Source organism: Calonectris borealis, chromosome 2 (genome assembly GCF_964195595.1).
Source record: "Calonectris borealis chromosome 2, bCalBor7.hap1.2, whole genome shotgun sequence".
NCBI lineage: Eukaryota > Metazoa > Chordata > Aves > Procellariiformes > Procellariidae > Calonectris > Calonectris borealis.
In genome coordinates, this window is record NC_134313.1 from 105113746 (window position 1) to 105126705 (window position 12960).

Genomic DNA, 12960 nt, shown 5'->3' on the forward strand with positions numbered 1-12960 from the left:
TATACATTATGGTTACAAATTTTAAGGCATTTATCTATTTTGTGTTTTTCATTTTAGGTTTTATATGAACAGTTCAAGTTTTTCTTGAATCTCTATTTTCTCGTCGTGTCCTGCTCACAGTTTGTACCAGCATTGAAAATAGGCTACCTGTACACGTACTGGGCTCCTCTGGTAAACAGAAAAATACTATTAACTAGAAGTTTTGGTTTTTTAACTTCAGATGAAAAGTTCATGTATACGTACATTTCATAAACTTGCATCTGGTAAACTACAGTGATTAAAGTATGTAACAAGTACAATGCTTATTTGAAATTACAGTATTTTACAGCAGATACCCCAGAAGCTGTTGTTTGATAGCCCTCCCTTCCACCTGTCTACCACACTCCTGCCCCGCAGGCTGGAGGTCATTTTTGTTAACCAGCTAATCTGAGTGAGTAGTGTTCCTTTCTGGCTGCTGGTCACTTGAGAGGTTTAAAAAAACAAAAAACACAAAAACAAACAAAAAAACCCTCCAGCTTAAGGAGAACCTTATTTGGTAACATAGGTAACTTGTGTGTTAAATCTCTGTTTGTTGTTATTTGGTCACTATTTTATGTTTTCAGGCTAGGTCAGAATTGAAAGCATAAATTAGTTGCATTCCTTCTGTATCGGTTTTGATCATGTCCTTTTTTCACAAAAATGGAGATAAAATATTTTAAGCCATGGATAAAGCAGGAGGAAAATGCATCTTGAAAATGTTATTCATTAAACTGCTTTTCCTAATTGATTGCCCTGCTAGTTGCACTGACTTCCTTTCCATATGTCTTTTTATTATTGAGCCCTCTGCAGTATTTTCTTGGGAAACTGTTCAAACCAGTTGCTTCTGACTCAGGTTTTCTAAGGTTTGAAAATTGTATTCTCTTCAGAGGAGGCCCTTTTGGTAGTCTGCCAGCTATATTCCCGTGATTTGGTATTCTTTTCTTGTTTGTAACCAGATCATTACCTTCTCTTTCATCTTCCTCCTGCCCTCTCCACCCCAGGTTTAAAAGCTAGGCAGGAAGAATAAATGCTTTATTTTCTAAACTTATTTTTAAAAATTGTATTTTTCAGTAGCATTTATTCTCAGTGGTATTCAAGAGAGACAGTGACATGCTGACTGTTTGAGTAAAGGTCGTTCTTAACAAGTCAATAGAGTAAATATGCTGGATTGATTTCATTGTTTTAATTGTTGCAACATGTGTCCTTTTAAATATTGATAAATGGAGATACTGTCCTGGAGGTTCTTCACACCTCTGTTTCCAGGCAAATTTTGGCTTCTGCTGCAACAAAAAAAAAACATTTCCAAGACAGAAAGCTTGTTCAACAGTGGGATTTGAAATGGATATTTACAAAGGTCTTTGTCACTGACCCAGTAAGAAAAGACAGAAGTCAGCCAAGTCTGGAAGTTGGTCTCTTCACAGTGAAGTGCTATGTACAGCTCTATACGTTAGTGGGCTAGTAAGGAAAAAAATCACTTGGCATCTTAGCCCATCTCATCCCTGCCAAAAGAAGGGAGAAAATACTGTATTTTGCAAACACCGGTAATCTGTTCTGTGTTTGTCTTATTCAAAGATATTTTGAATGGTGTTTTCCAGTTTTTACATACAGCTTGAAAATACAATATCTCAGTTAGTGCTAGCGGTACCCTTTTTTTGCTAAACTCACTTGTTTCTACTTGAATAGCTTTTCTACCAAGGATTAACGTCCAGGTAAAAGAGATTAATTGGATGTTGAGTAAGGCTCAGTATGTATGATGAAAATATAAAAAATTTAAGTCAGACCCGTCGGGGTGTCTTTGTTGCTTAACAGATAAGTTTGGTTTTCTTTGAAGAGCATGTAACTGCTGATAAATTTTCAGTAATCAGAGTAGCAGCTGTGGCTTGTATTTTCTTTCAAGATTTTAAAGGAAAAGAAAAATTGTTCTGCCTGATACTTAAAACCAACTGAATAGAAGTTGTGCTAAAAGATTTTGGGTTTGGTTTTTTTTTTTGTTGGCAGTGTGGGGCGTTTTTTGGGTTTGTGTTTGGTTTTTTGTTTTGTTTTGTTTTTTACTTCAGCGGTTTTTACAACGAACAGACATAATACACTTAGATCAAGTGTACACTGGAGTTCTTCAAACAAGACTGTATTTTACTGGTTTGCGGTCATTCGCACAGTAGGGAATGGACTTCTCATTTCGAGTCCAACATACAAAGGATGTAAGCATACAAGTTTGATTGTAAGCAGTATGCTAAAGATACTTAACTGCTTACAGTTAAAGAAAGATGACAGGTTTTTTTGTAAGATTGGCTTCACAATTTCAGCTCCCCTTTGGAAGAGTATCAAGTTCCTTTAAGCAAATGAGGAAAAAGGGAAATATCTTTCTTAAATTGTTCCTCACAGTCAGGGTCAGCTGTACTGAGCTGCCTAGCAGGGTATGGTGACCACTAGGGGAAATTCTTGAAAGTATTCTTGCATTCTGTGCTTTGATTACTCTCTAGTTAATGAGATATGTGCAAATGGCAAATATATTTGAAGGTGCTTCAGGAGTGCCTTTTTTATGCTGCTAAAATACCTATACTGCCAAAGCTCATGAAAATGCTGCTGCCAGAAAAGGGGAAAACTCTACTGCTCCTTCAGTTATGCCCTAGGAGAGAAAAAGAATGCATTTTGCAAAGGCACTTTTTTGTTCTGCATAGTTCTAATATAATTGTTGTAGCTAATGTAAACCTGAACAAACAAGAAGTGTTTAACTATAAGGTGACAACAGAGTAAGCCTTGGAATTTTGGGCTGGAACTGCAAAACAACCCTTGCTATTGAAAATGAGAATTTTAGTCAAGACTCCTTTAGGAAAACTTTACACCTTCACTCCTTTCTTATTGCTGGGAGGTTAGGGGAAGGTTGGCAAACTGTTGGACTTCTGCAGGAAAAGAAGTCTAATGGTATAAATTTTCTTCTATAGAAGGAAAGTATTGGTGGGTGTCTGAAGCTGGATAGATAATCTGGAACCTTATCTGTTGGAGGATTTGTGAATATTTGAAATTTTTAGCCATCTTACTTATAGTAATGATAAGATCCCTTTACTATTGAAAATTGTATTTCCCTTTCACTGATGGAGAAAGACTGAGCGCTTGAGTTAAAGAAGCCAGAAGACCATATCTGAGGAGGTTTAGAAAGGGAAAGAGGAAACTCTTACATGCTTATCCCTGTCCTGTATTCTTTTTAGCTTACCTTCTTTTGGGCCAGAGACCATCTTATTCCTATGTAGCGCTTCCAGCAGAAGCTGCAGTGGCACTATCCTGTGAAAGTAGTAGCCAAAGCATTTAGATATTTAGTTTTTCGGGACAAACGCCCTTTTTCTTTGTCAATATTTGTGATGTATTGGTAAATAACTACATTTAAGATGGCAAAATTAATTAAACTAGCCATCCGTTTACCTTTTCATTTCTGCCTGTTAGGAAAAAGGTAGTGAACTCAAACTTAGAATTGGAGACTTGAATGTTTTTGGTAAAACCCAAAAGTTTGTGGAAGATAGGGAAATATGCTTACTGTACTATAAAGGCTGTCTTTAGCTCATCCAAAGCATTTTAATTTTTTAAGTTTCAAATTATATCTAAATTACAGGTATTTGGAGATATAGTTATTGTGATTATATTTGTACAATGTACAAGTATGGTTTTCCTTTTTTTTGGACTGAACATAGATACTATTTTAGCAGATTGAAGAAAACACTAAAATCCAAATGAGGAAAAAAGTAAATATTCTAAGCACATGTTCTTACTCTGTATAGTGTTCCTACTTGTATTTTCTATTCTAGAACTTGGAGAATTCTGAATTACATAATTATATCTTTAACAGGGATTTGTTTTGACGGTCACGGTGGTACGGGAAGCCGTTGATGAATTTCGACGTTACAAGAGAGACAAGGAAATGAACTCACAGTTATATAGCAAGCTGACAGTACGAGGTTAGCAAAACCATTTGTATAAATCCTTAAAATATTTAATCTTTTTCTTATATATACAATTTACAGACTTCCAGTTTGAAGAAATAACTAATAGTCTCAAGCTTCACTATTCAGAATTAAACTGATACTGAACTAACTGAAGTGCTTGATTTCCTTCAGATAAATACGACTGTTACACTTGATCTGTTTAAGAAGTGTTGTTAATCTTTTGTGGTTTGTAAAGGAAAGGTGTATGTATATAATCGTATATATTTTTGAAGCATTCTGCTGTTTAGTACTATTACTTCGAAGTGCAGTTCTCCGAAATTGATACCAAACAGTAACTCAGCCACACTGTCAGCTATGTATCAAGTGTATATAGGAAATAAGGGATCAGTAACTAAGAAATACAATCTAATTAAAATTCACTAGAGCCTTTCAAACTTGGTGGATATATTTGTGCTTAAGAAAAGGAAGATGTATTGTGAGTCAGTTTCAGTATCAAAAATATTTATTTCAATTTTTGTATATAATTTGAAATCTATATGATCATGCACTAGGAACAGCCAGTTTTCTTTCCAGAAATTAATAAAAGGAGAAATCAGAGTTATGACTTTTTTTGGACTCAAAACCTTTGACAGTTTTTCACAAAGACTTTTAAGGAAATGAAGCACTTCAGCTGTGAAGTGACAATTAAATTTGGTAGGATATTGTAAATTTTGAACATGGGCATAAGAGAAAAAACTATGCACTCCTCTCCACTTTTATGTTGCTTAACACATTTTACTGTTTAGATTCAGAACAGAGTGCCTCATAAAAAGGTGCCAAAAAATAATGAATAACCTATTATCAAGTTGAACTGTAATGAATAACCTTACAAAACAACATGACCCTGCCATTGCCCTTGAAAGTTATTTTGCTACAATATCCTGGGAAGTTTCTGTTAAGGATTTTCCTTGGCATAAAAGTTCTAGAAAGTGGGAAGTTGTTAAGGAAAGTGAGATTGTGTCTCAAGCAGTTAGAGTATATGGCATACATTGTGCCAAGCGTACATTCTGTTTACCAATTCCCAACCTACATTTCACTGCACTTTTCAGTATATCTTGGTGAATATCTTCTGAGAGTCAGTGGGAAGAGTAGCCTCATCAGATCTGGGAGTCTTGATTACAAACTAAGCTCTTGGAGTAGGTCTGGATAATATGCTCTCCCAGAAAAAATGGATGAAAAGCTTGTAATGTAACACAAGTATGTTCTGTCTGAAATCTTACCCATTTTTTAAAGTAATTGGAAGGTAAGTAAACAGGCAACAGTCTCATTAATGCTGACATAACCTAGCAGCTGAGAGGAATTTATACTGCTTCCTTGCAGTACGGAGACTTGCATTGTTTTCTGGAGTTTGCATACAGAAGGGAGCAACTGTAGGGAATATTTGCCTATCGTTCTTCCCTTCCTTGTCAGCCTGAAATAGCTTTATCAACATTTAGACATACTGCTGTGGAAATTTGCCAATGGGACAGCTATTATTTGTTTAACACAAGTGGTTGCACTGCTGGCCTCCACATCTTTACAGTCTTTAATACAATCTGTAAAGAAGTGGACTCTTAATGGCATTTCTTTCAAAGTTGTAATTTAACCTGCTAGCTGTTTTATTAATTTTTTAGATCTGTTATGGTAGGCCACTGAACACTTACCTTTGAAATAGATAGTACAATCCTACCTTATTCAGCAATAGTGTTAGTAATCTGAAATTCTTAGTTCTGGAAGCATATGTATAGTTTATAGTTACCAGTGTGACATAAATGTCAAGACTGACATTTGGTGTTTTAAGAGCTAAGTTTGTGCCTCTTGTGCTTCTTTTTTCACTTAACTTGTTTAGAGTTAATATTGGAGTTAATATTGGTAAATTGCTAGGCATTTAAGCAGCATTTAAGTAGGAGTTTTGGAATCCTGATTTCCTTTTTCCCATATTTCATGAAATATTTCGTGAGGTTATGTGTATTTGAGAAACTTTTCATTTTGTAGCTTCTCCTAGAAATAAGGAAGTTGTCAAATTAAAATCAGATTTGATCACCTTGACACAGCTGTTTTCTAGATATGGAATAGAGGTTTAAAAATAGGATACAATAGTATATAGGTAAAGCCCTGTAATTATATCAGGAACTGACACGTAGAGAGCAGTGACTTGTTCAAAAGCAGTTTTAAAAATGCCCTTTTTTAAAAAAGGATATAATCTTTTACCCACAAATGTGTATGTCTATTACAACTTTCAGGTTTTGATGTCAGTGCCATCGTGAATTCATACTTGGGTTTTGTTCTGTTTTGTGTTTTTTTTGAAGACCATGATATTCTACAGAAGTAAAGATTCAAGATCTCTGCTTACAATGGACTCTGAATCCCATGTTGAGAATGGTGTGATCGATGAGCTAACAATGTTTTGAGTTGTGGCAAATTTTAAGAATGAAAACATTTTTGCAGTCCCTACTCAAAATTAAGCTGTACGAAAAATTGCCACAAACACATTTATAAAATAATGAATAGATGATAAATTGCACCTTTTTCATAATACAGGTTTCTTTCATAATAAGGCATTGTGAAGCTGAAAGATATCATTTTGAGGCAAAAAATGGGAATTCCTGCTATGATAAAATTAGACTTAAGATTTTTACAGATTTTGAGAAGGATTTAGGTGTTTATCTGTGCAAATTAATAAAGTGAAGTACTACACTTCTGCAAACTTTTTATAAATAACTTGCAATATAAACAAACTAATTTTTAATATTGGCAGTACTCTTCGAGTGGAAAAATTCAGTTAGGCTTACTATGCTAACCTACAGGCTAACAGTTTGGAGAAAGAAGGCTTTGTTACTTGTAAATGAACAAACTTGATACTGATTTAATTAAAAGCCTGAAAATCTATGCCACTCTTAAGAGTCACTTTTCAAAATGGAACTGCACTTTATACTGCTCTAGCGTTTTTTTTTTCCTAGTGATTTTATGACTTGTGTAGGTTTTACAGTCTTTTCTTTGAAATAGGTATTTTTTCCATCTCAAAGATGGAGAAACTGACAGAGAGGTTAAGCAGGTCACCTTTGCTCAGATTGGACAGTAGGAAAACCTAAAGTTAGCAAGGTTCAGCGTTACCCTTCGTTTAATTGTACCATTTATGGAAGATAAAAATGATAAATTAATCACTTCTAGTTAATTGTTTTGCAAAATTGTTTTGTTTACTATAGGGAAACAATTGTATTTCTAGCAAGAGAAGCTACTGGGTTTTGAATTGTGATTAATTACTTGTATAAAGATAGTGTTGGTAGGCTGTTTTGTAAATTAAAATCTTTTTGTACAGCATTGCAATAGATTAAAATCAGGAAGTCTTTGACTACCTAGCAGTGTTGACTTTCTGTGCCTCAGGAACCCCTAAACAGGTAAAACATGTGAATGTTGTCTTATCAGCTCCTTGTTGCTAGTTTAAGAAGTACCAGCTTTTTGAAGATGATGGATTCACATTAGTGACTCTTGAAGACTTAGAATTTTGTTTTTAGTAATTCAAGACCTTGAATAAGTATTTGTTCTAATCAGTAAGTCTTTTTTTATAATATCGAGCTGTTCCAAGCAGGAAATGAAGGGAGACGGGGACATCTGTTTTAAGTGTTACTTAATTGTACTTAGGCAGCAATGGCCAGCTTAACGTCCATAGACTGATTCTGATCTGAGATATCTAGTGTTACGCAGTTTTCTATTTGTCATGTAACATGGCAAAGCTCAGTCTTCAGTCATCCCTTGGTGAATTTGCTATGTGTAACTTTGCACTTGTCAAGAAGGTGAACCTCTACACGTGAAGTTTGAATGGTTTCTACTTTTTCAGCCCTTTGTGGCAAGTGATGAAACATGAAAATCAGTAAATATATTGAATTTTTTTGTGAGCAAGTCAATTAAGTGTACCCATCTCCATGTCTTTCATGTGAATCTTTTGCTTTGTATGTTTTCCTAGATTATGGTATTGAATCTCTTAAGTTGTTCAGTGTGTGATGCATTCTGCTGTCTTAATCTTTTTATTGAGATGTTTGTTGCAAAATCTACTTTCCTTTTTGCATATCAAAGTCTGCAAATCCTTAATAGACAGTTTTCAGTCAGTATGCAAGTTAAAGTTGGAGGGAGGAAGAGTATCTGCCTGTAGAATGGAAATTATCTTGCTATTGAAGATCCTGTCAATTTAATTGCCTTTTTTCTGCTTCAGAGCAGCTCACCTGCAAATCCTTTTGTAGAGCAGAAACTGTAATGGAAAAAATTTTAGACCTGTGCATGCAGGTTTGGGAGGACTTCTGTTTTTCTTTCCTAAGGGACCATTATACTTTTGGCGCAGCTTCTTGGCTTGTGTCTTTAGGTATGACTGGTTAAGTGCCTATGAAAAAATGCTGCTATTCTGCAGAAGAATCGCCTCAAGTTCATCAACAGGCTATTATCTCTTTCATTAAGCTGCCAAAGCCAATTGGATAATAAAATTATAAAACACCTAACTCTCTTCCCCTTCCCGTTCTTGAAGTTGGCAGTCCTGGCCTGAACCTTTCCTAGTTAGGTTTGCCCATGCAGTGTTACTGAAGTTCTGAAGAAAAAAGATCAAGAAGAAAATAACTAACTATAATAGTCACAATTGCGAGAATTGCAGAAGAGGCATGCATCTGTCGCTTCATCTCAGGATGTTTAATATGACTTTTGGAAGTGTTGCAGAACTCTCTCTCACTTTGCAACCTGCAAAGCAAAAGAAAAAATGAATGTCAGGAGAGATGAGATTAATGAAATAATTCCATGCAGGCTTCAAATGTGAAAGACTTACGTCTCTGCTGTATCCTTAAAGGGTGTTTAAGAAGGTAGTGAAGTTGAAAATATATGCCAAAACTGTGTGAAATTGAGAAAATATCAAAAACTGCTATACATAAGAAGGAACAAAGCGTGAAAGCTAGTTTCCTTTAAAATCGGAGAATTGAGAAGTCTCTTTGAGAGCTACAGTGATTTGAAATTTTTTTTTTTTTACTTTTGAACTTCTGTTTATGCAGTGGGAGCTGCTCTGTTCCTAAAATGCCACCTTACTGAGTTTGTATCTCAATTGACCTTTTTTCAAAGTGCAAAATGGTCTCTGTCAAGAGGCAGTCAGTTTTCAATCATTTATACGTGCTATGTATTATCTACAACTTTAAAATAAGATGTTTGTCAGAATGTCTTGATTATTGTAATATTATTCTTTTGCAGTTATTTGAAATCTGTATTGAAACCTCTTTATAACATTAGAATTTCAGCTCTTCAAGAACAGGTTATCCTTCTGCTTTTCAAAAAGCCACTTCATTAAAAAAACCCAATATTATTTCTGAATCTAGAAGTACAACATTAGGTCTTTATTGCTTGCAATATTTCAAACCTACCGAGGACTTCATTCCTGGTATTTAGACCATTTGGAACAGATAAGTTTTAAAGAATCGTATCAATTTAATCTAGCTGATTAGGGAAGCAGTAAGCAACAGCAAAAACAGAACTTGAAATTTTAATGTAAGAAAGAATTCAAAAAAGAGGCCGGAAGAGAGGAAATGTCAAGGGAACTGTTTTCTTCCACATTTTTGCAGCATCCACGAGATTGGATAAGAAAGAATGAAGGCTTTCCATTTCACCCAAGAGGAGATAGTACACAAAGGAGAGGAGCTGGGAAGCATCTCTCTGGAGTTTTATATTAGTGATTAAAGACTAACCTCAGTTCACTATGTAAGATGGAGTTTGAAAGAAGGACCTAAGGCCAGCACTTGCACTGAAAGATCAGCATCCTCACCTTGGACTCACTGTAGCTTTAAGCTTTCCCCCACTACCTGCCCCCCCTGCTCCCCATTATATTATGTATACTCTAATTATGCTGACAACTCAGGCTAATAGATGCCAGGTAAGACTTTCATATGGTCTCTACTTGACTCCTTTCACTCAAGAGTTTTATATTTATGGGTTAGAGACAAGATCTGTTACCAACTCCAGAAGCAGTACTTCAGACAGTACTCAAGGTACCACGGGTAAGATGAAATAGCAAATTAAAAAGAATTTGAAAATGCTACTCTCAGAAGTTACTGTTCTTTCAGGAGTGGCTTGCACTCAGGTAGTAGAGACACTTTTTATTAAAAAGAAACAACGTTGTTTCTGATATAGTATGCACCCCCATTCTGTTTACTTCATTTCTTAAATTTTGATGTGAAATACTTGTTAGCACGTATGAGATATTTATTAGTTTTTCAAATCATTGCAGTTCATTTCAAAAGGCTTTATCTTGGGAGTATAATGAATTAGTATAGACACGTTTCAATGTTCCAGTTCTGCATAATTCTATATGTTGCTTGAGGCAAAAGCCTTGTGCCTTGGTGGACTATAAAGTCTGGATGCGCAGCCACTTCTGACAGCTTTGGACTTTTTATTGGTAATTACACAGATGGTGAAGTGTGTTTTGCTATGGAGATGTTTTTAGAGAAAAAGTAGTTTGCAAAAATAATTTATGCAGTGAATAACATTCAGTGTCTTTTTTTTTTCTCTAAATGTATCTTCACTGAGAGTAGTATTGCATTATTTTAATGTTCTCTGAAATGGTATCTAACGATTCTCATTTTTGTTAGTCTAAAGGGAAGTGTTATTTGTTGATGGTTCAAAATTTTAAGCCACTTTTTGAATTACTGCCACGTTTTACCATTTAGTTTTTAATGGAATATGTCCTGCCATTCAGATTCATTGTAGAATTAATTGTCTTGTATGTCACAGGCCACTTCCTTACATGTGGGGTTATACAGGATGCTCTAACAAGACATGTTAGTGTGTAGTAAAGACAGTATTCTGTAGTGTTATACTAAGCCACTTAGAAAACAGTCTGATAAGGAAATTTTTCAATTCATAATGTGAAATTGCCAGGATTGCTAGACTGACTACAAGCAAAGGTGCAATGTGAGTTCCTGTTGGTACACTTGGCACCAGGAGTCTTTGCTTTTTGTCTGCCCTACATCATGTGGCAAATGAATGTTCTACCTTCTCTTGTCCTCTGAGGCTTAGTGTCTTTTGATCTTTACTGTAGATGCTGTTAGAACATGACTGTGGAAAATTCAATTGTTTAAGTTGATAAAATTGCTAGTAGTTGCATTTGACTAGTATCTCTGAGTGGTGTTGGTCGTACACGACTGCGTAGGTGGCATAGATCTGAGACTTCACGCAGCTGGTACTCGGATTTTTGTAGCTGTTATTACTATAATCAGTTGATTGACTTGGTTATCACACTGATAAACTGATGAAAATTGTTAGTGGAGGAATTGAAAATAAAATAGGAAATGCTATCCTTTTGGTAAAGCTAACAGACTTAGAAAGCAAAGTAAACATTAGGATGTTTTTCCGGTATATACTATTCACTTCTAGTGAAAACCTGAGAATTTATAAAGAGAATTCACAGGCTTGTGCAGTTAAGCAGACTAAATATGTTGATTTGGTATGAGACTGTTCTTTTAGTTGTTGAGCTTTAGTATTAGTTACTTTAGATTAAAAAAAAAAACATTGAGATTGACACTAACTAACACTTTCCACAGGTATCTTGAAACTCATGTAGAGAGCTGCTAATGTTTCTTGCTAGAGTGTTTTATACCTTGGTCTTCTGCTGCTCCTTTCACCCTCACAAATGTGTTATGGCAGAGTTAGGAGTTAGATTGAAGATATGATTTGTTTTATATTTGGGGGGGTGCAGAGGGGAAGGTGTTTTTGGCAACTGAAAATTGAACTGGTGTAAAAGATCATTATCAATAACAAAGACTGGCTTTCAGAAATAACTTTGCGGACAGGCCAAACAAGTTCTGATTTTCCTCTGCCATTGCACATTTTAGAAGTGCTAATGTCATGGAAAATGTATTAAAAATTAGCTATATGAATACATTTATTATTGATTGAATTAAACATAAAACAACTGTTACTTTTGCATGAAATGCAATTTTAAAGAGCAAGTACTGAAAATAATTACTCATAACATGAATCTTACTACCTTTGACTAAAAGCATGTAAGTATAAGGAATTTTTTGAGGTTGACTACCTGATCTCTCTTCATAGAGAGTTATGATGAGGTGGTCTCATGGATTTGGAACCTAGCTGTTTTTGTTTTATACTTAGCATAACTTTGAGATGATAGAATGCGCATTGACAAATCTACTATTCATAATGCTTTTGATTAAATTGCAAACTGATTGCTGCTTATCCTGTGCTTTTCTGTGTCTTCTGTTCTAATTTGTTCAGTCTGATTTTTATTTAGAACCGTAGCACCTTACCATGTTTTGACACAGTTGTCATCTGATCAGATACCTGCTGCGTGGAATCAAGATAGTGTTTCTGATGGGAAAAGATACTTCGTGTGGGTGTGTGTTAATGCTCGTCAGGCTGTGTAAATATGTATTTGTTTATAGCTTGACTTAACAGGTTCTGAATTTATCACCTGTTATATCTTGGAAGAGGATATCCATACGTCATGACTTGTTTGTCTACAAAGTTTTTTTGGTTTTTTAGTTGTTTTTAACTCAGTGAAGCAACTTTTTCTAGAATTCTAGCAAGGACCTGGGACTGGAACTCCTGAATTCTAATGAAATCAACAATAACTCATTTTGGGCAGTAGCTTAACCTCTCTGTCTCAGTTTTTCAGTCCATCAAATAAGAATCTTAAAACTTAAGAGTCTTACAAATATTAATACCCTACAGAACATACAGAAATTAAATTAGTACGTGTGCTGTGTATATTTTTGAATGAGTTGTTCACAGCAGTTACTGAATGGGCAGCTCTAGAGAATGAAAAACCTCTATTTCAGCTTTTGATATTTTACTTTTCTAAAATGAAATCTTCAGGCATTTCTTCTGACTTTAGAAAGACTTATCTCTTTTCCACTGTAATTGCCAACAAGTGTCAGACAGTGCCAATTACATCAGCAACTTTACTGGCCACGCAAAGCTACCTGTTGGTAACTGGGCTGTGACTTAC

General features: G+C 35.1%; 1 protein-coding gene across 8 annotated transcripts in view; it reads left to right on the forward strand.

The window, feature by feature from the left end:
• The window catches only part of ATP9B (ATPase phospholipid transporting 9B (putative)), a 173382-nt gene that overhangs the window by 31526 nt on the left and 128896 nt on the right, over positions 1-12960 (forward strand). For all 8 annotated transcript variants that reach the window (XM_075142839.1, XM_075142840.1, XM_075142844.1 and 5 more), the window contains 2 exons: positions 58-171; positions 3857-3965. In XM_075142839.1, coding sequence (XP_074998940.1) covers positions 58-171; positions 3857-3965 — 223 coding nt within the window. The remainder of the gene's footprint in view (positions 1-57; positions 172-3856; positions 3966-12960) is intronic.